The following is a 24,820-nucleotide window of genomic DNA, read 5'->3' on the forward strand; positions in this document are numbered from 1 at the left end:
AATGCAAAGATGAAATATACCCTTAAAATATTTTACTCGAGTCCGAGCTATGCTCCATAAATCTGAAATCAAAATGTCAAAATTTTCGAAAAATAAAATACGATTTCGAGAATAAAATTTCCGATTTATCCGGAATTGCAAGTCGAGTTCTAATCGGTCAGCGTCAGCCGGTCGCTGTCAGAAAATCGATAGAATTTCCAACGTTTCGAGAAACGGGTGTCCAATTTCTGATTATATATATGCTCTTCTCAAATCTTATCCGTTGCGAGTGAATTTCGAAATTGATCTCCTTCATCTTTCGTTCTACAAATATATTTTCCGATCATTAATCCTTTTATCGAATCGAGAATATAATATCCTTCGATCGTTACGCATCCTATTCCTTGCTGCATAACACATCATTCTTGTAATAAATAGTTCAACGAATCAAGACCTATTGGGGCAGAGTTGCTCTCTTTCTAGTAACTTTCTAGTTACATAATTTTCGCGGAATCTTTATCGCTGGCGCTTCATTCCACAGTTACAGCTCACTTTCCAAGATATTCGAAAGAAAAGTAACGGCTCGAAGCGAGAAAACGAGTTCACAACGCGAATAATATCTAACTTTTACTCGAATCGAGGCGAGACATTTTTAACCTTGTCCTTGTCCATTCTTCTACATCGATTTTCACGGATGGATTTTCGTTCTACGAAATCAACAGGTTTTTCTCGATTGTTTCCTATTTATATAAATTTCAAATTTCGATTTTTGCGCGTAAAAGTAACAGTTATATACACGAAGATCAGCTACTTCGGTGAACAATACGAATACGATGATAACAATTCGAGAATCATTTTACCGATAATCGAAACAATGTTGTTTTCAATATTGCGAATCGAGCGAAAAAATGCGCGCGTGTGTGCGCTGAAATATTTTTATCTCTCGCTCGTCGTATTTCGTTCAACCGCGAAATAAATTCATTTTACGACGAGAGGTAATTTCATCCCGAGCCGTTTATTTGATTCGCTTATTTGCAGTAAATGACACTCAACTTTTTTTTTTTCTTTTTTTCCCTCCTTTTTTTGCAAGATCGTTAAAAGTACATAGAAAATATTGGCTTTGTAAAATAGCGGGAAATATCTTGATAGAAATACACATCGGGAGGAGATTATCGACGAAAGGAATATGTATTTATATATGTATACTTAGATTTACAAGTGTGTATTATTATAGTATCGTATTTTTCATCGCTTTTAAAGAAATTGTTTAATAACGTTGTTACATACATAATGCCATTATTCACGGGTATTTGCATTACCGATCGAAAGTTTTGGAATCACAAATAATCGAATAAGAATTCGAGAATTTAAGAAAACATTTTAAATTAGCCTTGCATCGTGAACTGCAAATAATTTTTCCACCGTGTTTCTTTTATTTTCTCTCATTAAGCTCTATCAGCAATCGCTTGTTTACTCATTAATCGTTTGTTTTTTAATTGCATCAGTCATCAGGGGGATTGCTTAAATTTACCAAAAGTTTTTTCGATGATTTACAAAAATCAACGATAATTCCTATCCCTTTTTATTCGCGAATATTTTAACATAACAATTCATACCTCTTTGAAGAACTTTGAGTGACAAAATTGATAATTTAAAAGGAGGACTGAATTAATAATTTTAAAACTTTATTAATTAACGACAAAATTAAAGAAAAAAAGAATTTTGAGTACAATCCGATAAAAGAACGCAATGTCGAGATAAAAATGGACGAGTATTTCATCAGCCACATTGAACAAATTGCAAAGAAGGGACGATGGAATAGAATTGGATATACTGGCTTCGAAACGTAATTGCGATGCAATTATTACAGAATACCGAGAGAGAGAGAGAAAAAAAAAAGGGGGAAAGAAACGCGAGCCGAAAACGAGGGACGGCCTTGTCCCGATAACTGCGTGCAAGCTCGAAAACCATGCGCAAATTTATCGAAGGTTATAAAAGTCAGGCACAACGGCCGGAGCAGCTTGCTAAAAGGATTACTTATGCGCGATTTGTCAAAAGGAAACTTAAATAGTTATCGAAGAAATCGACGATTTTCGTGGCTCGAGTTACGGCTTTCTTTTCTTCTTACTTTATTAAACCAGTTTTTCCTCGCATGGAATATAGTGTTTCATTTGTACGAGGGCAATTTTATAAAAGAAAATTCTTAGCAATTATTTATATGAATAGTGTGATAAATAAAAGTAAACTTAATGTGATTTGTTGCGGCGAATACGCAAGAAAAAGTTACTTTTATCGCGCAAGGAAATATTCGAGTCAATATCCTGTTTTAAATAATTCATCTAAGAATGATTAATTAACGTTCTTATCGATTCCTTGAAATAAGAATAATTAATTGTTATTCTCGTTTCAACGTATAATAAATTAGTAGTATTTTTTCAAATTTTTAATATATCTAATTGTTATATCTATTGTCTGGTTCAAAATAAAATTTATCGTTGATTCTATCAAAGATGCAAGAATTTTTATGCAATGCAAAATAGCAGCTTATTTGACTATTATAAGAGTTATGTCTGTGAAAATATCAGAGAACATTGTTTACGATCTCGTAAAATCCGACCAAAGTACTCGTACAAATTTTCATTCTTTTTTTTTCTTTTAAGACGATATAAATTTCCCAGAGAAAATCCATTGCTATAAACGCACATGATATTAACGGCCGCAAAATATAGTACGCGATTATTTTTTTCACTGGCCTACAAAAGAAAGAAAAGCCATCCGGATTCACTTCCTTTCTACGCACGTCTTTTATTTTACTCAAAACGATTCGAATTCGATTCGTTCTCTTTCTCATATCTCCCTATTCTCTATGTATTCACGTACACGAATCGTATCTCGATACGTTTTTCCTTCTGCCTCGAATAAATTCAACTCATCAATGATTCTAACGATCTTTCGAGATCGTCCAATTTCTCTGACGTTTTTTTCACGCCGTGAATCGCGTTCGAATCAAAAAACGATTTGGCTCGTGAAATTTCGCAATAACTCTATTAGAGATTCCAACTTTTCGCGCGAATATTTGTGTATTTCCCTGATATCTTCGCTGATAACGATATCACTGAGCGTAAAAATCATTTCTACAAGTTTCACGCGAAAAAAGAAACTGGTTCAGAATCACGTGATGAGAATATATGCATAATATGTCCAACGGTTACGCAAAAGTGCTTACATAACCTCACTTTACAAGGAAACGGTTTTTAAAACGCGTTTCACACTCATTAGCATCAGATTTTTGTAATTATATTACTAATACAAATTTAATATATTTACAAGTAAGTTAATTAGTTTGTAAATCGAATGATATTTCGCGTTAATTGTAAATGTTTCTTATTATATAGATAAAAAAGTTCTATCTGTTTGTAAGTGTAAATTGTATATGGATGCTTTTTTCTGTTAAAACTAAAATTTATTATAATTAACTATTTTTTATTTTTTAATGTTTCGCGTAGATTTTTACACAGCCATCGAAACTATGTTAACAAACGTCATCTAAGTGTTAATGAAAATTAAATTAAGAAGAAAAAAGTATTACGTATGTAGAATAAATATTTCACATCAAAGCTTACATGATTTCATCTTTTTCTCCTGAGAAAATTAAAAATTAATAAGAAACTAAGAAAAAGAAATTTTCCAAAGTGACAAAATTCTAACCTAACTTTTCTTAGAATTCTACGAAAAACGTTTGTGATTTTTGTAAAATTGACAGAATTTTGTATTTTTATAGATACAAATTTGACCAAATAAGAACATACCTCCGATATCATTCTTCTCATTCCATCTATACTTTCTAATTTCTTTTCCCTTCTATTTGCCCAACGATTTTTTCGCAAATCGTTGCTCCTCGTTATTTTACACTCGATTAAAATTGCTTTCGTTCGTTTCTGTTTCAGTTACCGAGAAGGAGATTCGACAATGGTGAGTCACTAGAAATGAATTTTCAATCTGCACACGTACCTCGAATCAATTCATTTCGAGATTCGACGAAAGATAGACGAATCGTCATCGATATAGATATAATCGCTGTCATATTAAAGATTGTTCAGCAAACTGTGAGAATGTGCATACGTTCACACAGTACTTAACCTTCCCGCCCAATAAAATTGAACGCTCAAACGCTTCTCATTTCCATTAAATTACATTTTAATAATAATTAAGCGACAATTGATTCTTGCGTTTGAAAATACATTTTTTGTACAGGAAGATTTTCTGAGATTTCACGTGCTCTCGAAACTTTTTTCCTTTTAAAAAGTATCTACTTTGCAAAGAATTAAAATCTTGATATTTATTTATTTAAATCAAAAGCTTCGAATTATCTTCTTCGAATTCAAAATTCAAAATCATCCAATAATACTATTGGTTATTATTTTTAATAAACTATTCCTTTTTATAATTTACAAAAATTTCTATTTTTATACTTTGCTATTCCTTTCTTATAAACTATTTTCAAATTCTCTAATTAAAATGAGAGATCACGTTAAATTATCATCTATCATTTAATCAATAATGGATGATGGAGTAAATTCTAAATAAATTATTTCCTTTTTATCCGAGCAATTTCGAGCAATTTCCAATTACGGGGAATAAAAAAACGGAAAAGTTTCGAAAGCTCGAAAACTCGAGTTTCGAGAAGAGGTTTTTGAGATTTCGAGTGGTCCGCCGTCCCCCATCGCGCAACGTAACGTGTTCCATCGGATCTGCGGTTTTAATCCATCTGTCCCTTACAGTAACGTTTTGCCAATCGATCCGTCCATTTGTATAGAATGAAATATAAAATTGAAAACTGGAAAAAGGAAAACGGATGTTACGAAACGATGTTAAGAACAGATTCGATAACATTGGCGACTGTGTTTGTTTAGGCACAAAGGATTCCTGAAAGACTGCCCCGACGGGTTGCTGACGGAACAGGTATGACTCCGTTTCACCTGGCACGTTAATTAAACGAAAATCGATACGCGGCTAGATAAGGGGAAAAGTTTGAAGATAAAGGTTGCCTGTTGCGTGATTTCAGGGTTTCATAAAGATCTACAAGCAGTTTTTTCCCCACGGCGATCCATCGAAATTCGCCTCCCTCGTTTTCAGAGTGTTCGACGAAAATAGCGTGAGTATCATGCAACTTATCTTATCCAACGATTTCGGCATTTATTATTTCCGTTTGTTTATGCTAATCGAGAATGAAGTACAGTGTCGTTCAAAAGTTTCGAGGCACTCGTTTCTTCTTCTTCTTTTTTTTAATATTATTGATTGAGTAATATAATCGATCGAGTTCGAAGATTTGTAAAATGATTAAATAAATTTGGAAGTTACGTATGTGACTTGAGTATTTTTTCATCGTCGTACAAATCAAATTGTGTCGATATTTCGATGAACTGTATTTCATGCACTTGTGACAACATTGCTGACAGACAACTTTTGAAAAGGATTGGTATAAAAAAATTTCACGATTGATGAATAAATACGAGGAATTATCAATAAAATTATATCAATTGAATTAAATCGAATCAATTGTTATAATTTTAACCTCTTTTGATTAACAAAATGAATATGTCGAATCGAATTTTATAATCGATTATATTATATTTTCGATAAAACTATAAATGTTATTGAAAATTTCGTCGCTTTATCCGCAACAATTTAATATAAAAATAATCATAAATGTTAAATTTAACACACTTTGAAAAAGTAGAGAAAAATTAATAGATAGAGTGACTAAAATGTAAACGTTTAAATGTAATTTAAAAAAAGAATCATTATTTTGATGAAGCAGAAACTTTTGTTTCGATGTATAAAGCGTTCCAGATTTTTCTTGTTTTATTTCACCGGTGTGTTCTACAAGAATAAAAAATAAGATTAAAATGTCAGGTGCACGTCACGTTTACTTACTTTATTAAAAGGTTACAATACAAAAAATATGAAAAGCAATATAAACTCTGTAAATATCTACATTTCCATTTCAAAATGTCATCTACCTTTATGAAACTATTGGATTGTAATTATTCACAACAGAGATATAGCCTTCACTTACAAGAAGAGAAATAATATACATTCTTTTCACGTACATATTCTACTTTTACCTGTAAAACATATCAAACATTGAGTGTTTGAACAAGAAGGAACATCTCTCTATTACTACTGTTTATATTAATTATTCAACAATTTTCATCGATTGTAATGGATAAAATGATGTTTCTATTCGAAATTCCTTACTGCTTCCAAACTTTTGAACTTTTGAACTGTACTATCTTATACTTTTACCCTCTCTTTTTGCAATCTCTTCAGAGATTCTGTTATTAACATACAAAGTGGTTGATCTACTTGCCTCATTATTTATGAACAATAATAATAATTTTAAAGGATTTATCACGATTCCACGTGGTCGATGTTTCTTTAAAATTTATCATCTTTGGGACAAAAATTAAAAAAAGGAAAAAAATTACCGTATTTGCAAGCGTTATCTTGTATTGAACCAGCGAAAATTTACGCAAAATATAAAATTCCTCGTGGTCCCTACATTTCCATTCACCGGTTCTAAGCGAGAATAAATGTCACTTTAAGCGAAAACCATTTCGAAAGAATATCTACCGATACGATATTCCTCCTCTCCACGTCCCTTTTCAATTTCAGAACGAGACGATTCTATTATTTTTTATTCGCCATTTTTATTTTCCGTACACTCTCCAAACATATCCCCCTTCTATTAAAAAAAAAAAAATCATCCACGTATAATTTAGAATCTGTGATGCAACATTTTCCCCTTGTCTTCTTAATTTCGCTTCTCTACCACTTTAAACCACTCCAACTTTTTTTTCCGCCGAGTTTTCCTTCGGAAGATTAAAACGTTAAACTTTTTTTTTTTTTTGCAATAAATCATTGATTGACGATAAAAATAAACGTATCTATTATAAATTATTTCTTAAATAAAACATGAGATGAATTTAAAAGAAAATCATTTCTAAATCCAATTTTTCTTTTGGTATAAATACAGATAAAAGTATAAGTAAATTTTCCTTGACTTTTTTCAACCGACTGTACATCTCTATCATATCGATAAAAGAGAATTTTTTCCTTAAAAAGAAAAATTAGATTTTGAAAAGAGTTTACGATAATAAAAAAAAAAGGAAATAAGTAAACAATCGAAGGGCGTGGAAAGGTTGACGAACTTTAAAAAGTCTTCATAAAAGGTTAAACGATCCGTGTGATCCGAAGGGCGATCGATTATCCGGATAATTTTATTCCTCGTGATAAATTCATCGCGAAATTTGTTCCACGGTTGAAAAACCGAAGTAAATTTCTGGTTTCGACGGGAACGCAATCTCCACGAACGAATATCCTTCTTTTTTTCTTTCCTTTCTTTTTTTTTTTTTTCTTTCTTTCTTTTTTGTTCTCAGGACGGCACGATAGAATTCGAAGAGTTCATAAGGGCGCTCTCGGTGACGTCGCGCGGAAACTTGGACGAGAAACTTCACTGTGAGTAAAACCTTCTCGTTCTGACAACTTGACGAATATATAAATAGAAAGCATGAAATTAAGCGAGACAAATGTTTCCAAGATTTTCAAGTTGTGTATGGCACGTTTAACGGAACGAAACGTAACGGAGCGACAGTTTTTGAATGAATTTCGCGTTGAGAGAATAAATTATCAATTTGAAAAATTATAGTAATAATAATAATGGAAAAGAATTAAATAAATGTTTCTGAGATTTCGAGTGATATAAGATCTGTAATATATATATATATACATATATTGTAAAACGATGGATGGCCTCTTTAAATACCGTTTTGTGTTTTGTCAAATGTTATTATAGGTTTCGAAAATTTTAATATTTCATTAATATTTTTATTACTTTACCATGACGTTATCTCGTTCATAAAATTCTGCACGTATTTCATACGGTATATCTATGTATACAATAGTAATAAAAAATTTAAAAGTATATGCACACGTGTACACTTTTCTGTACTCATTGCCAAATATAGAATGTGCATAGGCACATATATTTCTAAAGTATTTATACACAGGTGTACTCCTGTGCACGTAGGAATTCTATTTTCCCGTAACTTTCACTATTCCATTTTTTAAATTGATTTTGACTTATTCAAAAAAAATATATATATTTCAATGATGGCTTTTAATGGCATTCATTCAAAGTCACCATCTTATCACTCTTGAAACCTAAGAATTTTAATAATAAATTTTCCATTATTATTAAAAGAGAAAAGAAAGTTTTTTTGAAAATTTGTACATCGATGAAGAATAAATAAAACGAGAAAGAGAAGAGATATTTAATAATATTTTTACTTCGAATCGTGTTGTAAAAATATTACGTTAAAGAAAATAGTTATAGCGGTAATAATAAAGTCTCTTCCTTCATTTTTATTTTCAGGGGCGTTTCGACTCTATGACGTGGATAACGATGGTTTCATCACAAGGGAGGAAATGTACAATATCGTGGACGCGATGTACGAGATGGTGGTAGGTACATTGCTTCTAAAGTGTCGAGAAAATTAGAAACTTCCCTCCGCTTTACCCGTGTAACGTATCGAGAAAAAGGAAGCAACAGTTGAGGAAAAAAATATTTATTCACATCTTTCTTTGCCAATTTAAGCGCTCCTTTGTCGTGTTTTATGTTAAATGATATATCGAAATATCGATCTTATTGTAAAAATGTTGCATCTTCACTTCTTAATGCTTTCGATAAAAATTTTGTCCTCACGAAATATAATAAATTGATTTTTGAATTTAAACAATTTAAAATGAAATTGATTGTCTTGGTAGATTTCTTAAAGATTCGATGGTATATAAATATTCATGCAATAAGTAAAAATTTCAACAAATTTATAACAGATATAAATATGATTTTTATATTAACAAAAAAAAATTAATTAAAAAATTAAAGAAAATACATATAAAGAATTTGATAAAAAATGGATGCAACGTTTGTACAATAAGCATATTTATATATTTGAACTTGATTAATTAGCATACTGCACTCGTATTGTCCTCTTAAATTAAAATATTCTGTCCATTATTTTCCACAATTTCATAAAATTACAAAATTTTTTTTCCAATTTATTTATTATTTCAAAAAGAAAAAATAGGACAAAGAAATTGATCACTCTTTCATTATTAATATTTTTGACCATTATATCAACGAAATTTTAATTAATAAATTTATTAAATACGTGAAATTAAGTAATCGACATTAATTCCTTAAGGGAAAAAAAAGAAGAAAAAAAAAATATGTAAAACATTTCCATTACATATTTTTTGCCTGGTTAAAATTATTCGGTCGTTACACAGTCGAGTTTCGAGACAGAGTTAATACACCACTTAAACAGTTAGCTGCTTATTATACTGGATAACAGTGACGATTCGATCCTATATAACGGAATCACGATCAAAGTTAATTGGATTTCGTAATTACGTTTCAATTCTTTGTTTATTTGAATATACACCACCGATAATTATGACGATGTGTTATGCTACATTCGTCAATCGTGTCCATTTCGGATCGATGAGTTAACGATCAGAAAACCAAATAATAATTGATACATTTGGAACATTCATCGACGATAAAAACAATTCGTGTATTTTTTGCAGAAATAATGGAAGAATGAATAATTTAACGAAGCTGTGATTAGTCTTTAATTTGGAAAAAATTGAATATTTTGATTATCCTGTTGTAGATAATATTATATAAGGAAATTAATAATAAAAATCAAAGATTTTAATTTTAATAAAAATTTGCGTATATGTAAAGTATAACAAACAATGATATAATTTTAAATATTTTTTTTTGTAATAGAATAAATAATTTTAAATTTTAATCTCTATCTTGTATTGAAATAATATTTTGTTAAAAATTTCTTTATACACAAACATATTCTACGAATTTTTGTTAAAATTTTATTAATTCGTTAAAATCAAACTGTAATTATGAAACAATCCTTGAAACAAATATTCTACATACACGCAAATTAAAATCTTTGGATTAGTTAAATTTCCTTATAAGATAATACACGAAAACTTTTATCCCTCACTTCACTTGCAACAGTCCAATAATAAAAACAAATCCTCACACCCTTCAAATTCCTTCTTCCAATCAAATTATTAAAAAAAAAAAGAAAAAAACAAATATTCTTAATCTACCTTAAGAATTCTTAACCACACGAACTTATTGGAGAAGCAATATCAATCCCCTCGAAGAAATTGAAGAAGGGATTACTAAATTTCCTCAGAAGATAGCACAACCTAACAATAAAAATGGATCTTCACACCCTTCGAGTTCCTCTTTCCAATCAAATAATATTAATTATTCAAAAAAAAAAAAAAAAAGAAAAGAATCGCACGAATTTATTGGACAACCAATATCAACCATCCCCTTCAAGGGGTGGAAAAGAAGATTGCTAAATTTCCTTACAAGATAACACAACCTAACAATATAAATGAATCCTCCTTCCAATCAAATAATATTAATTATTCAAAAAAAAAAAAAAAGAAAAGAATCGCACGAATTTATTGGACAACCAATATCAACCATCCCCTTCAAGAAGTGGAAAAGAAGATTGCTAAATTTCCTTACAAGATAACACAACCTAATAATATAAATAGATCCTCCTCCTTCCAATCAAATAATATTAATTATTCAAAAAAAAACAAAGAATAGAAAGTTATTGGACAATCAATATCAACCATCCCCTTCGAGGGGTGGAAAAGAAGATTGCTAAATTTCCTTACAAGATAACACAACTTAACAATATAAATGAATCCTCCTTCCAATCAAATAATATTAATTATTCAAAAAAAAAAAACAAAGAATGGAAAGTTATTGGACAAGCGACATCAACCCCCTGCAAAGGGTTGAAGGATCGTCTTTTTCCCTCAGATTAACCCGCGAAAACGCGGTTAATCGTACGATCGGTCTCGAGACGGTCTCGTGGAAAATCTTGGCCGATCGATGCCCGAATTTCCCCCGTGGAACGCCGACGCCGACGTCAAAGTCGACGCCGACGCCGAGGACTCGGCTTTATCAATATCGTTGGTCTCGCATTGGCGCCAGCAAACAGGGAAAATTCCAGCCGCGCCGCGGAGATTAGACGCCGATCGAAAGGAGGCCCCTCCTCTCGCCGATTATCGAGCACGTGGACCGGAGATGATTATCCCGCGGGATGTTGCGATCGTGGCCACCCCACCGGGGGGGTTAGCGGGGTGGCTAATAATACCCAATGGACCGTGGGATGGATTTTGATCTCGCGGATCGATCTTGAGATCGACCGTGAAAATAGAGGGATTAGAGAGATCGCCGATTGTTACTCGTGGCGACTGATGGATAGTAAATGATGGGATCTTGTTGCTCGAAAAAGCAAATATAGCTATTGAAAACGAGAATTATCTTGATTACTTATTGTTAGAATAAGATCAAATTTGTATGCATTGATTCCTTGGAAAAACGAGCAGTTGAGATTTCGAAGGAAATTTATTAATCAATGACATTTGTTCGCAATTATCATAATTGATCTGTATTCTTTAAGAATTATTCGATGCTTTGAATATCAAATTAATCGAAAGTATTTATTGTTAAAATTTATCTAATTTTGCTTGCATGCGTATTACGAGGCATGTGATTTCATGTGTGAATGGAATAATTTTTGAATAGATTTGTGTGTTTTAAAATGATTTTAGATGATGAAAAAATAACGTTATTTTTGTTCATTATTAAAAGAATTAATTATATTAAATTATATGGCGCAATACAAGTTTGTTAATTAAATTTTAAATCGCCCTATACACATTTAAATTATTTTATTTTATAGATATTTTCGCTTATAACTTGTGTTCTTTTTCTTCCTTCTCTGCGGGAGATTAAAATACATTTCTGCGCGTTTCTAAATCGAAAATTAAAATTCTAGCAATCGACTGAAAATTAAACTTTTCAAGATTAAATTTTTTTAATTTATTATTTGACCAAACAAAGAACACAATATATCGAAATATATTGTTTCTTGGACACTAATTTTAAATCTTTTTCGTAGTGAATATTTTTGAATTATACATTTTGTCCAAATCTGATTCAATACAAGTTTCACTATCTTATTGATTAATTTTCTTCCACCGTGTAATAAAAAGAGGCCTAACTATTCATGAAATCGAGAATTGATTAAATTCATAATCCCTAATCGTCATCAAGTAACACGATAAAAAGGAACGAAAATGTGCATAACATGACCATTCTTATCGAGCTTACCATCACTCTTTATTCCCTTTTTCATTTCGATCGTATCTTTATAAATTACGCGTGGTTTTCTCTTTTTTCAAGGGCGTGTTTAGAGAAAAAATGCTCGCTTCCGGTGTCTCCTTCAAAGTAATTGCGCCATATCGCGATGGAGCATGATCAATGCGAGAATTTCGTTTCGAATGCGCCTTAATCACGAAATGTCCGAGTTTTTTTTGCCAATTTTTAATGATATTTTCAGTGGAAAAAGTCTCGATATGTATACGCAAATTTTAATTAAAACCTGGAATTTTGACTCAGTTAAATTTCCTCGTAAAGACTTTCTCAAGTCAGAGGATATCGTTCAAAATTGCGGATTAATGTTATTAATTATCATTTCTTTTCATTGTCATTTTCTCGACACACTCTTGATAACTGATAATTTTAATAAAAAAATATATATACATATTTTTTTCTCTTTCGTTGAAAATTAACGCCTAAATTAGTTTGGTACGGGATAACGTGAAGCAGCTGTCCAACTTTCCAATGGGTGTCACAGGAACGTCGTTAAACGTTTTTACCAAATTTCGATGCTATAAATATCTGATTAATCGCGTATCAGACCGAAGTGACAGCTGCGCCACGGATAAAAGCATCCTCTCGTTGATTCAACGAGTCTTCAGTGGAACGTGTTTCGAATTTTATTTTGGATAATTTTATGAACGGTTCCGCTAATTTTTTTAATTAAAAAAAAAAAATCCAACCAACGTTTGTACTACTACTCGTTTCATTGAACAAATGATCCAATGTTTTATTCGATGATTTCAATCATTCGTTTGTTAAAGAGAAAAACAAGAAAGAAGTAAAAAATTAAAAGTTGTATAATTTATGAATCATTCGGTCGATAAAAATGAATTTGAAGACACAAAGAAAAAGAAGAATAATGAAGAAGGTAAAGAAAAATAAGAAAAACAAAAATATCTAAAATATCTGTGATTTTGATAAAAGAGAATCTCTTAAAAAATAACCCATAATGTATTTTTTGAAAAAAATAAATATATACATAAATAAAGGATGAAAATTTTTACAAATTATGTACACGATAATGAAGATGGATTGTAAACTTGTAACAGTGAAAAATTAAAAGTAGAAAGACAAAAAAAAAAGAAAAATAAATGGAGAAACGTGCCAAAAATTTAGATGAAGAAATAAAGAAAATTTAAAATCAATAAAGGAGGAAAAATAAAGAAAGAAAGAAAGAAAAGTCGAAAAGTAATGGCAAAGATAATTTCCATTTTCTTTGATCTCCCGTCGCGTTCACGCAACCCGTGGAAGAAAACCATTGTGAACAACTGGGACAACGAGAACAAAGAAAACACTTTAATTCTATGACATTTCTCTTGGCCAACGCGCAACGATACGATGGAAATAAACACGATGTTAAACACGATACATTGCATTTTCCCGTAAATCGCGTTAAATACCACCGGCTGCAAGCAAACGATATATGAAAACTGGTCGATTTTCTTTTTCTTTTTCTTTTCTTCTTCTTCTTTTTCTTCTTCTTCTTAATCCAATTTTATTCCAACGCAAGATTCGAGATAAGTTTCCTCCGCGGAATGCATAATTCCAAGGCACTTAATTACATCACGACTAACCCTATTCCGGGATATTCAACGAGGAAAAAGAATTATTATTAACCTTGTCGCAATTTTACTCATAACCGTTAATTTGCCTTCGAGACATTTAAATTTAAAATTCCTGGTATATTCCAATTTCTAACTAGTCTCGAGTCGAGGGTGTCTCATCAAAGACAATAATACAAGTGAAAAATATCCTCCATGATTAAAATATTTCTTCGTAGAGCAAAAATATTTAAGTTCGAAATTCCTAGTATATTTCTAGTTATATTCCTAGTCCAATTTTTAACTAGTGTCAAATAGACGGTGTCTCATCAAAGACAATAATATGCGAGTGAAAAATATCTCGGCCTTCATGATTGAAATATTTCTTCGTAGAGCAAAAACATTTAAGTTCGAAATTCCTAGTATATTTCTAGTTATATTCCTAGTCCAATTTTTAACTAGTCTCAAATAAACGGTGTCTCATCAAAGACAATAATATGCGAGTGAAAAATATCCCTCCATAATTAAAATATTTCTTCATAGAACAAAAATATTTAAGTTCAAAATTCCTAGTACATTTCTAGTTACATTTCTAGTCCAATTTCTAACTAGTCTCGACGGTGTCTCATCAAAGACAATAATAGTGAAAAATATCCCGATCTTCACGATTAAAAATATTTGCAGTGAAATCTCTATAATTTTATCTTTTCATAGAGTGTTAAAGACTTTCGCAGGTGGGTGCCACTCTCGCTATAAACTCGGTCAAAAGTCGGAAGCGATGAACGATACGGGAGTGGAAGAAAAATCCGATCTAAAGCTCCGTTAACTTCTCGCCCTTCGCTCGAGTTTTATCTAAAGTCTTGTCGACACGAGAAACTCGAATTAAAGGACCCTCGTCACAATTTTTCTCCCGTTTTCGGGCAACGGCCTCGTTTCTATAAACTCGATATTGGCCATACACAACTCTCACAATTTCTCACATCGATATTCGAATACAAGACGTACAAAATTATCCGATCGTGTTAAATTAATCAATTAGATCGTTAAATCAATTAATCAAGTGAAACTTTCCTTTCTAAATTACTTAAAAAATTGTAAACTTTGCATTTCCCCTTTCTTCTCACTTCTGCCGCGAATCTACTCAATTATTCAAACACCACTTTTCTCCAATCGAATCCCTGCCCAAAAAAAACCCAAAGTAACGCAAACAATATCTAACTAATAGATTATTCTTGGTGGGTTGTGTTTGCCGTTTTTCCAGGGTCAACAGCCGCAGGCGGAAGACGAGAACACGCCGCAGAAAAGGGTGGACAAGATCTTCGATCAAATGGACAAGAACCACGACGACAAGCTGACCCTGGAGGAGTTTCGGGAGGGCAGCAAGGCCGACCCGAGGATCGTGCAGGCGCTGTCGCTAGGCGGCGAGTAACGGCAGGCCTCCTCGAGGCCGGACAAATCGTCGTCGTTCGTTTCAAGCCGAACGATCGCCCCGTCGCCTCGGTCCGGTCGTCGAAACGGATAAGAGAGAAAGAGAGAGAGAGAGAGAGAGAGAAAAGAAAGAAAGAGAGATGTCGGGGGTCAAATCCGTTGCACCACAGCCCGGCGTACACGCATACGTAGGTACAGTTGTGATCGAGAAAAAAAAAGAAGAGGAGGAGGAGGAGGAGGAGGAGGAAAAATTATTGAATCGACACGACGAGATATATCTCCTCTTGTCACACTTCTCTCTCTTCCTATCGCTATCCATTTTTCTCTATCTCTCTATGTTTCTTTCTCCTCGCGCGCGCGGAGGACGACGTTGTTTCTTTCCCTTTTTGCACGAATCGTTTGAGAAAATTGTTGCGATCGTAGCAAGAAGATAGGAACAGTAGAGAATCTCAGAGTAGTGGCTTGATGATCGTCGATTTTATAGATTCTTTGTATTCGAAACGACGTTTACGACGTTTACAACCGATTTTCTTTGTACGAACGACACAATTGGGGAGGTGGTTGGGGGAGAAAAAGAAAAGAAAAGAAATATTCGAAGGATGGAAATCGATTGATTTTGAAATCGTGAGAAATCTTGCTCGAAGTAATGGACGATTAATTTCAAAGAAAACGCTGTTGTTCGAAATGAGATAGGGGGACGATGATCGATGATCAATTGGAAGTAAAAATTAATTTCGTATAGCGAGGAAGAAAATTGTTTTCTCGAAATTGTAATTTCAAATTTGTTCTCGAAGAAAATTAAGAAAAGTGAAGATTTTTCTTCGATGAAATTTTATGAACGTAATTATTTTTTAATGGGAATATCATTGGAATCAATAATAAACGAGATACTTTTTAATTAAAAAAGTTCGGAATTTTTAGTATTCTATCTAATCCTTGTTGTTGAAAAAAATTCTCAAGGCAAGATCGTATTCGAAAGACGATGAAATTTCAAAAGTTTTGATTCAACTTTTTAATTTAATTTTCTCAAAGAGATACCTTGATTGATAAAAAGGAAAAAAAAAAAATTGCCTCGTGCATAATTCGAAGCTTTATTAAAAATCGGAAATTTTTTTTTTAAATCACTCCTTGAACTTTCCCCTTTTTTCAACAAGAGAACTTTTCTTTCTCGCTCCAAGCACAAAGAAATATTTATTATTTTGCGCCAAGAGTTTCTGGAAAATTGAACATTGACCCCCGCGTATTATTCCCGCGAGAAATGAATGCAAAGTAAAAAAAAAAAAAAAAGAAAGAAAACATTGATGGAAAAAAGGTCAGAAGTAAGAAGTGATTAAAATAAGAGGAAAGTGAAAAGGACAAACGTTTCATCGACCCACTCTGACTTTTTTTCTTTCTTTTTTTTTTTTTTCTTTTTTCTGCGAAACGTTGGTCGAATACGAATACGCGTGTAATACGATGAATCCAGAAAAAAGAAGGAGAGAATGGCCGTGACAAAAGAAAAAAAGAAAAAGAAAAAGTGCAGTCAAGGGTTATTCTTTTCTCCTGCGAATTCGTATTGAAATACCTCCTTCGAAAAAAAAAAACATTTTTATCCACGTCTCTTTGATCCTTTGCATTCTCTTCCCTCTGATAGTTGGTAAAAAAAGAAACAAAAAAAATTGAATCTTATTACGAGAGATGAATTCAATTGAAACATCGAAACTGATTGAAATAAAAAAAAAACGTATAAAAAATTAGATCTCTTGAGAAGATAAATTATTGCAAAAAAATAATTCTGGATATTTCTCACGAAATTCGAGAATCTAAGAATCACGTTTCAACTCGTCCCTTATTTATTATCCTTTCCAAAAAGAAGCTAGAAAAGTTTCCAAAATCAAAAATGGACGTCGAAACGATACATCGAGGAAGGTTTGGAAGGAAATAGGGGAAGCAGATTCGTCCGCCTCACCCTCATTCGTTTAATATTTTCCACGGGGAGGAATCCAAACTGCTATCAAATGCAATCGAGTATTCCTCCCACGTATCGGCGCTCAAAGAGGTGCAAAGGGAGAAATTTTTCGCGAAGACGTTACGTATTTCTCGTATCTCCGAGGGGGTCCGTATCTCGTTAAAAAATCAGTCGAACGAATTACGATTTAAACGTATTCCGGTTCGCAGACAAAGACGGTCCATGAAAGATTCAGGGGATTCCGGCTGCGGTGTCTGATATCGCGAAAAAAGGAAAAACAGGAGACGAGAAAATTTACTTCGATTTTACAATGTTCGCCTTCTCAACCGTTCTATCTGCACAACTGTTTTTTCACCTTCCTTCTCTTCTCGTTTTTTCAGTTTCTTTTTTTTCCTATTTACAGATTCACGTGGCCTATCATACGGCCGACTTCTATTTTTTATTTGGAAAAAGAGAGAGAGAAGAAAAAGAAATATGGGAGAGCAGAGTAAAAACTTCATTTGACGTGGACGCATTAAAAATTGGCAGTTTGATAAACATTGGTAAATGAGGGATATCTAGCTGGTAAAAGTTCGATAGCAATAGTTCGAGCAAAATTGAAACGCAAAGAGGAGAGTGATATCGATGATTGCGAAATAGAAACTTCTCCGTTCCTCGTTTACATCTTTACATTACCTACGATATCATTTCTCGTTTCAATGGTAGCAAAACGAGAAATTGCAATCGTGAAAAGGGGCATCTCCGAAAAGCTCGTGTTCTGATTTGAATGGATCTCTTTGATTCCTTTCCATTTCACAAGAAATTTCAGATTCGTTAAAATTCCTTGATAGACGTACGAAACGAGATATTATTTCGAAATTAACTGTGGAGAAACGATCGTAATTCTAGAAATAACGATTGTATTAAAAAGAAGAATATTTTTTGATGTTATTAAGCGAAGATACGATTAATTAAAAGTGGCGGACAATTCGTTCGGTAATCTTCGTACGCATTCGGATACTTTCGGATAAGCTCGGCCGATCTTTGCCGATCCAATCCGGAAATTCGAAAATTCGCGCGCACCACTAAGTTTATGGCAAAGTGAAACGAAGTTTAAGCGGCTCGTTGATACGCTTATCAAAGTTCGTTATAGCGCAATTTCACGCCATCTGCCTTCAGACGTTGATAAACTTGTAGATATATTTCCTCTTAATTCTTATTCTTTGATATTTCTCCGCAATTATTTCATCCACCTCGTTCAATTATATTCAGAAATAATTAATTTATAGTCGACGATATTTGTATTTTACGCTCTTATTCGCGCCGAATATCGACGATAAAACACACCCTCCTGCTCAAATAGTCCTCGAAGGGTTAATTTAGCGGCATAACGACCGCTCTTTATGTAGCAAACAATTCCGAAACAACGATTAATCTTAACGCGCTCGCTTCTCGAAACTTATTCCCCGAGAAATTTCTATCACCGAACGTGAAAGCACTTGACATTAACATATTACACATGCCTTTTACATTTTTCCTTTCGTGATATTCTCCAATTTTCTTTATTAATATACCAGTGATATATGCTTGTACGTGGTATAAATACGCAATGTATATGCATATCTTTACATAACAATTAAATTCTTATCGTACCTCGCATTTCAATCGACTTATAAAGATCCAATCTTCCGTTCTCTGTTATATTATTTTCAAAATAAAAATATAAATTAAAGTGCATCGTGTTTACGAATCTTTCTTTACACGATTACATTTTTCCATCAATGAACGAGGCTCGCGTAACGATATATATTACAAAGTAAATTTTTTTGAAAATTTCGCGAACTATCGCATTTATTTTCGACGCAAGTTTACACAAATTCGCCCGATTTATTCGCGACATGTTTTCCAAAACAAGTTCAAAATCGTTTTTAAAATTTTTCCCCGTAAAATCAATAATAACAATCGTTTTACACCGTAACTTTTCCTGTACGCTTTCCCACTGCTACGCTCCGACCATCGATCGTCATTACGTACCGAGTTTACCACCGGTGAAATGTTTTCGAAAAACCAAACAACTTTTCGCGTTTTGGCTTAACGAGCGCACTCGAATCGAAAACTTTCCGCTCGGATTCAAACTTTTCGTGGTTTAGAATGGTAATGCGCGCAATGTTCGTTTAGAGGGATATATCGTTCGTTTCGTGGATGTTTGCGCCATTACATAAATTATGCCGCCATCGTCGTTCCCACTGTCGCCGTCTTGTCGCGTACATTTATATATATATATATGTGTGTGTACACGTATGAATAACAGACGCGAAAATTATAATTTCGGATATGCGAAGCATGCTTCTGTATACGCCCCAGGGATTACAGTCCGTGATAAATAATACTTTGAATAAATCAAAGTGATTTTTTTTTTTAGATCCACTTCATTCCAGCTCTGGTTTATTTTTAACTATATTTATTCAGATATTTTTTCTCGTTCGATCACTGTTTTTGAGTGGAATAAATGTAAATTTATAGTACTTATAAAAATATCAGAATCGATACAAATTTTTTTAAACAATCAATAATTTCCAACATGTTCAACTAACAATAAATTTTTTCGATGTATCTTCTTGAATTTGATTTTGAAACACTTCACATTTTTTGTATTCTATTTCATAAATAGATTTCTCAATAGATTATTCAACTAATTCAATTTATTCGAAATAAAAAACATTCTTGTTATTATTATGGACTTATTATATTATTTATGGACGGTATTATTTTTCCTGGATTTTAAGGACAAGAAATAAAATTCCGTTTCGAGTGATATAGCATTCTCAATTAGCCAATAATCCCTCGATCTTGCAAGTTTAATCGGTTAAATCGACGCGCAACCCCTCGCGCGATCGCATCAATTTTAAATGGCGCCGATATTCATAGCTCGGAGAACTCGCCCTCTTTCGTCGATTATATTAACATCGGATATCGGTCGAGTCCAACAAATATTTAGTAACTAGAATCGCGCATGCGCGACCTCCTCGCTAAAATCCCCAACGCTATCTTCGCTCGATGAAAAATCTCTCGATATTGGCAAACTTCCCATTATTCTTCCTTCATCGCCGTCTTCTATTAGACTCACGTGAAAACATTCGATACCACTATATCCGCAAATATCACCCTTTGCCCATCTTCTTACGATCGCTTTGGTCTTTTTTTCGATTTATTCACGATTCGTTGCGCTTCTCCTCGTTATTCCACCCTCGTGCACGATGAAATTTACGGGAAAATTTCGCTCCCGTGCTTTCGATTCTCGTGCGAGACGAATGACAAATTTGTTTAAATTTCTTGTTTAAATAGAATTTTAATACGTTTAATTATAAATTGGATATTTTGCAATTTGGAACTAATATTGTATATCGAGAGTTTGTTTAAAGAGTGAGATCGAAACTTCGAAAACGAAATCTTGAAACTTAAGAAATTCTCGAATTGAGAAACTTTTCGATAATTTTGTGATGATATAAAGAAACATTTTTATTAAACTTTAATAAATACCTGTTTCACAAACTTAAGTTTGAGAAATGTTAAAAATTTTAATTTTTGATACAGAAGATTTTTTTTTTAAAAAGACTAGAAGAAAGAAAGAAATAAGAAGAATAGAATTTTTTAAACTTCGCAAAGTTTCAACTTCAAGTTGGGATCGAAGTCCTTTTGTGTTATTAGAATATCCACTGTGACATAATTTTTTCGACTTGTATAAATTTCACGGAGCGATGTAAAATGGCGCGAGAAACGAACGAGCAAGTATAGATAAACAACGGAGTAAAATACGCGTTCGCGGCGAAAAATCCTTTGAAATCTTAGCTCCAAGCTACGATACTTTCTTTTCCTCACCTCGCCGCCGCGCGCACGAAACTTTAATCGACGAATAAAATATCTTCGAGCCATAAAATTCCTTCCCCGATTTCCATTTTCTCTTTCCATTCTTCCCATTTCTTCTCCATTTGTTAAAATTCACAAACCATCTTATATCACGGCAACCAAAAATTCCTTTCTTTTTCCGTAATCGAAAATATTTTTCCTCGAAAATATCTACAGGGTTTAACAAGTCACTTGTTGCATCCTGACACGTAATCTGACACAAAGCAAATATGTATATTTCTCCAACAAATCAACAGAAAAAAATATTTGACATCTTTTTTTTTCCATCAATTAATTTCCATCGTTCGAAACAAAATTTGAAGAGGTTTTCAAGAAAAAAAAAAGAAAAAAGATAAACATTTCTCCTTTGTCGTTCGTACAACAAAATCGTTCTCAATTAGAACGTAATGAAAAAAAAAAAAACTTTTGATCTATCTTGCGATCTGTAGCGAGAAAGAAACTTTAAACGATCTTATAGATAGAATTAGAATTTACTCTTGTTCCTTGTCAAATCGAAAAAGTTTTTCTGGCGCCGTGATCGTGCGGTGCAACGATAAGATAACGGGTTACATTTTTAAACGGAAAGACGCGTAGACGTAGAAAAAAATATGGGTTCGCGCGTGCGACACGAAATATATATATATATATATATATATATTACCTGTATGCGTGCTACGTTCGGCAACGCGTCGAGCACGCGCTTTTTTTTTCCTTTCGAAAAAAAAAAAAAAATCGAAAAAACGACGACATACGCAAAAAAATACTCCTCGTCACGTCTCGCGTCTCGAAATCGTAATTCGTCGCGCGAATTACTAATTTCTCGGAAATTTAATAAAAGGCAAAGAGGGACGCGAGAGAACGAATGAACTTGTTGTCGAATCACTCGATCGATCGTTGTCAAACAGTAGCAATAATCGAGGAATTTTGTTAGGCGCTGATGATTGCGAAATTTTTGACGAAAATGAATTTTAATTCAATCCATCGATATTCTTTAAGAAGAGGCGATTACTTCGAAGGATAGAGATACCGCACAGGTGATTGTACGACGAAACTCGTCGATCACGAGTTTACGACGATGAGTTTATTTTTTTTTTTCTCAGTTCTATTATATATAGAATAAATTCAATTATCAATTTTCAATCGATAAATTTTATTTCGCGAATAAGTTTTCGGAAGAAGTGTGTAATTTTCTCGAGGATATATTTAAAGTCTCTTCGAAAATATTCCATCTATAGCATTTCTTTATCTCTAAAGACATATTGATATAAATATTTGAACTTTAACTTTTTACTTATTATTGAGTTTAGTTATTTTCAAAGTGTGTTTTACAAGGATCTTACGAGGATAAAATTGTTGATTTTTGATGAAATTATAAATATAATTCCATTATAAATGGAATTATATATTTTATTCGTGGCTAGAAGAAAAATTTATGTCGAAACGATTAATCTTAAAATAAAGTAAGAAAGTTCTATGCGTTTGTAAGGCAAAAAACAAAATGATACAAATGATTCATGTTATGTTTCGAAATGCAAGATGGAATATTAGAAGGAATATATTCGATGATTGTGAAGTTAACCTGTATAATGATTCGAAAATATTTGCAACTTTTACGGAACACTTAAATATTCATGTTTATTTATCCGTATCGTTTTTTCATTATATCAGAATATCGTCGTTATTCGTATCGACTAGATGCAAAAGTACAGATTTCCTTTATCGGAGATTCTTAACCTTCTCGACTTCGTAATTTAAGAGTCTATCGATTTAATTGATATCGTTCGTATAATTTCTACACTTGAAAAACTTATTTTTGAATTTAGAAATATAATTTCCAATTATATTACTTATCCATTTCAACTTGATATATTATATATAGAAATAATCCAGCTGGATAATCGTTTCGAGAAATAAGAATCGCCGATTTTCACCTGAATTTATTTAATCGATAATTCGTTATCGATTAGTCGAAGCCGCGTGCAAATGAAAAAGCAGCTCGATACGATCGAGACAAATCGGATTATAAATTATACTCGTTCGTATACCAGCGAATCACGGACTGAGAGTTGACTTAATTAAGTAATTTTTACATTTTCATGGTGATTAATAAACGATAAGAAATGAAAATTTTCCGCTTAGATGAGAAATTTCTAGCTGCTTTCCGTGTGAAAAAAAAAAAAAATTCTCTCGTAGTGGAGCTTCGTCGAGCTACAATCTCCTCCTCTCTTTGACTTGCCAATGGTACGAGACAAGTGGTAGATAGAAGGTCAGAGAGAGAGCAAAAATGAGGAAAGAGTGGGGAATGGAGAGAGAGAGAGGGAGAGAGAAAGAAAAAGAGAGAGAATAGAAAAGAAAAGGAAAGAAAAAATAAAGAAGTTTGCACGTTTCTTCCTGATATGTACTTTCGCGCGCTTAACGACTCGGAAGCTCTCGCTTCTGTGCATATTGCATTAAATTACGTTCGTATCCACTCGGATACATTCGTATGCGTTCGGCTACTTTCGGAATCCCGACACGTCCGTGCGCAATCCAATAGTTTCGTTTCTATTCGTATACCAAATTAATAGACGGAATAGACATCGAGAAGAGAGGAAAAAGAGATTTTTTTTTTTTTTTCTTTTTAAAACCGATCTCTGTCAAAACTGTTCTTCTTTTGGAGGAAAACGTTTGACATTAACGGAATTTGGAAAAACGCAATGAAAAGGAAATGTGCGGTCATGCGTGATAAAAAGAAAAAAAAGCTGTTGGGATATCGGAGTTCGAATTCCATTCGACGGGCAACATAATCGCGACAATCAAAACGGCTTTATAAGGTTTACAACGTTCTGCCCTTGGTTTGGGAAACGACACGAATTTTTTCCAGTTGCATCGAAACGAAAAAATGGAATTTTCTCTACGAAAGAGAGAGAGAGAAAGAGAGAAAACAGCACTTACGCGAAAAAAATGAAAAAGATCCCTCGAGCGTTTCTTTGACTATCGATCGGTCCCCTTTTTGTCTCTGCTCTTTGTCTCCCTCTCTCTCTCTTCCTCTCTCTCTCTCTCCCTCTCTCTCACACTCGTACCGACGATCCCATAAATAAAAGAAAATCAACTTCTTCTCTCCTTTACGATTGAAAGAAACTATTCTACTATAGCGTTACACACTTAATATTTTTAAATGCTGCAAAGTTAAAGGGGCTATTCCAATGCGTGCCGTTATACTCGTATCGCTATTACCGTTAGTTATGTACTAAACGCTAATCTATTGTTACTCTACTTACAGCAACGTGACAGAAACTTTTCCGTCTAGGGAAACGCGTACGGTGAAATTCTCTCTCGAAAAAAAAAAAAAAAGTGAACGGGGAGAAAAAAAACCGGAAAGAGAGAAATAAAACACGCGAAAGAAAGATAGCGAAAAAAAAAGAGACGATTTTCGATAGATACACGTATACATTATTTACACCGATATGACACCGAGTCGCACACACACACACACACACACACGCAGGAGAAACAGACAGAAGAACAGACTATACACCCACACTCGCGTATATACTTACACGCGAAAAGAAAAGAAAAGAAAAGAAAAAGAAAAAAGAGAAAAACTTACTTACAAAACGAGGCTACACGTAATCAACATGTAACTCAAAGATCATTGTTTTACGAACTTTCTGTGATAATTATTAACAATCACTAAATACAAGGAAAATC

General features: G+C 33.0%; 1 protein-coding gene across 1 annotated transcript in view; it reads left to right on the forward strand.

Moving 5' to 3' along the window:
• LOC551385 (frequenin-1) overlaps positions 1-23,257 on the forward strand; it is a 49,489-nt gene extending 26,232 nt beyond the window's left edge. Inside the window, exons 3-8 of the mRNA XM_026440863.1 lie at positions 3,927-3,951; positions 4,893-4,941; positions 5,045-5,134; positions 7,422-7,500; positions 8,417-8,505; positions 15,131-23,257. Coding sequence (XP_026296648.1) covers positions 3,927-3,951; positions 4,893-4,941; positions 5,045-5,134; positions 7,422-7,500; positions 8,417-8,505; positions 15,131-15,298 — 500 coding nt within the window. The 3' untranslated portion in view covers positions 15,299-23,257. The remainder of the gene's footprint in view (positions 1-3,926; positions 3,952-4,892; positions 4,942-5,044; positions 5,135-7,421; positions 7,501-8,416; positions 8,506-15,130) is intronic.
• The last annotated feature ends 1,563 nt before the right edge of the window (positions 23,258-24,820 follow it).

This window comes from Apis mellifera, linkage group LG1, assembly GCF_003254395.2.
Source record: "Apis mellifera strain DH4 linkage group LG1, Amel_HAv3.1, whole genome shotgun sequence".
Classification (NCBI taxonomy): Eukaryota; Metazoa; Arthropoda; class Insecta; order Hymenoptera; family Apidae; genus Apis; species Apis mellifera.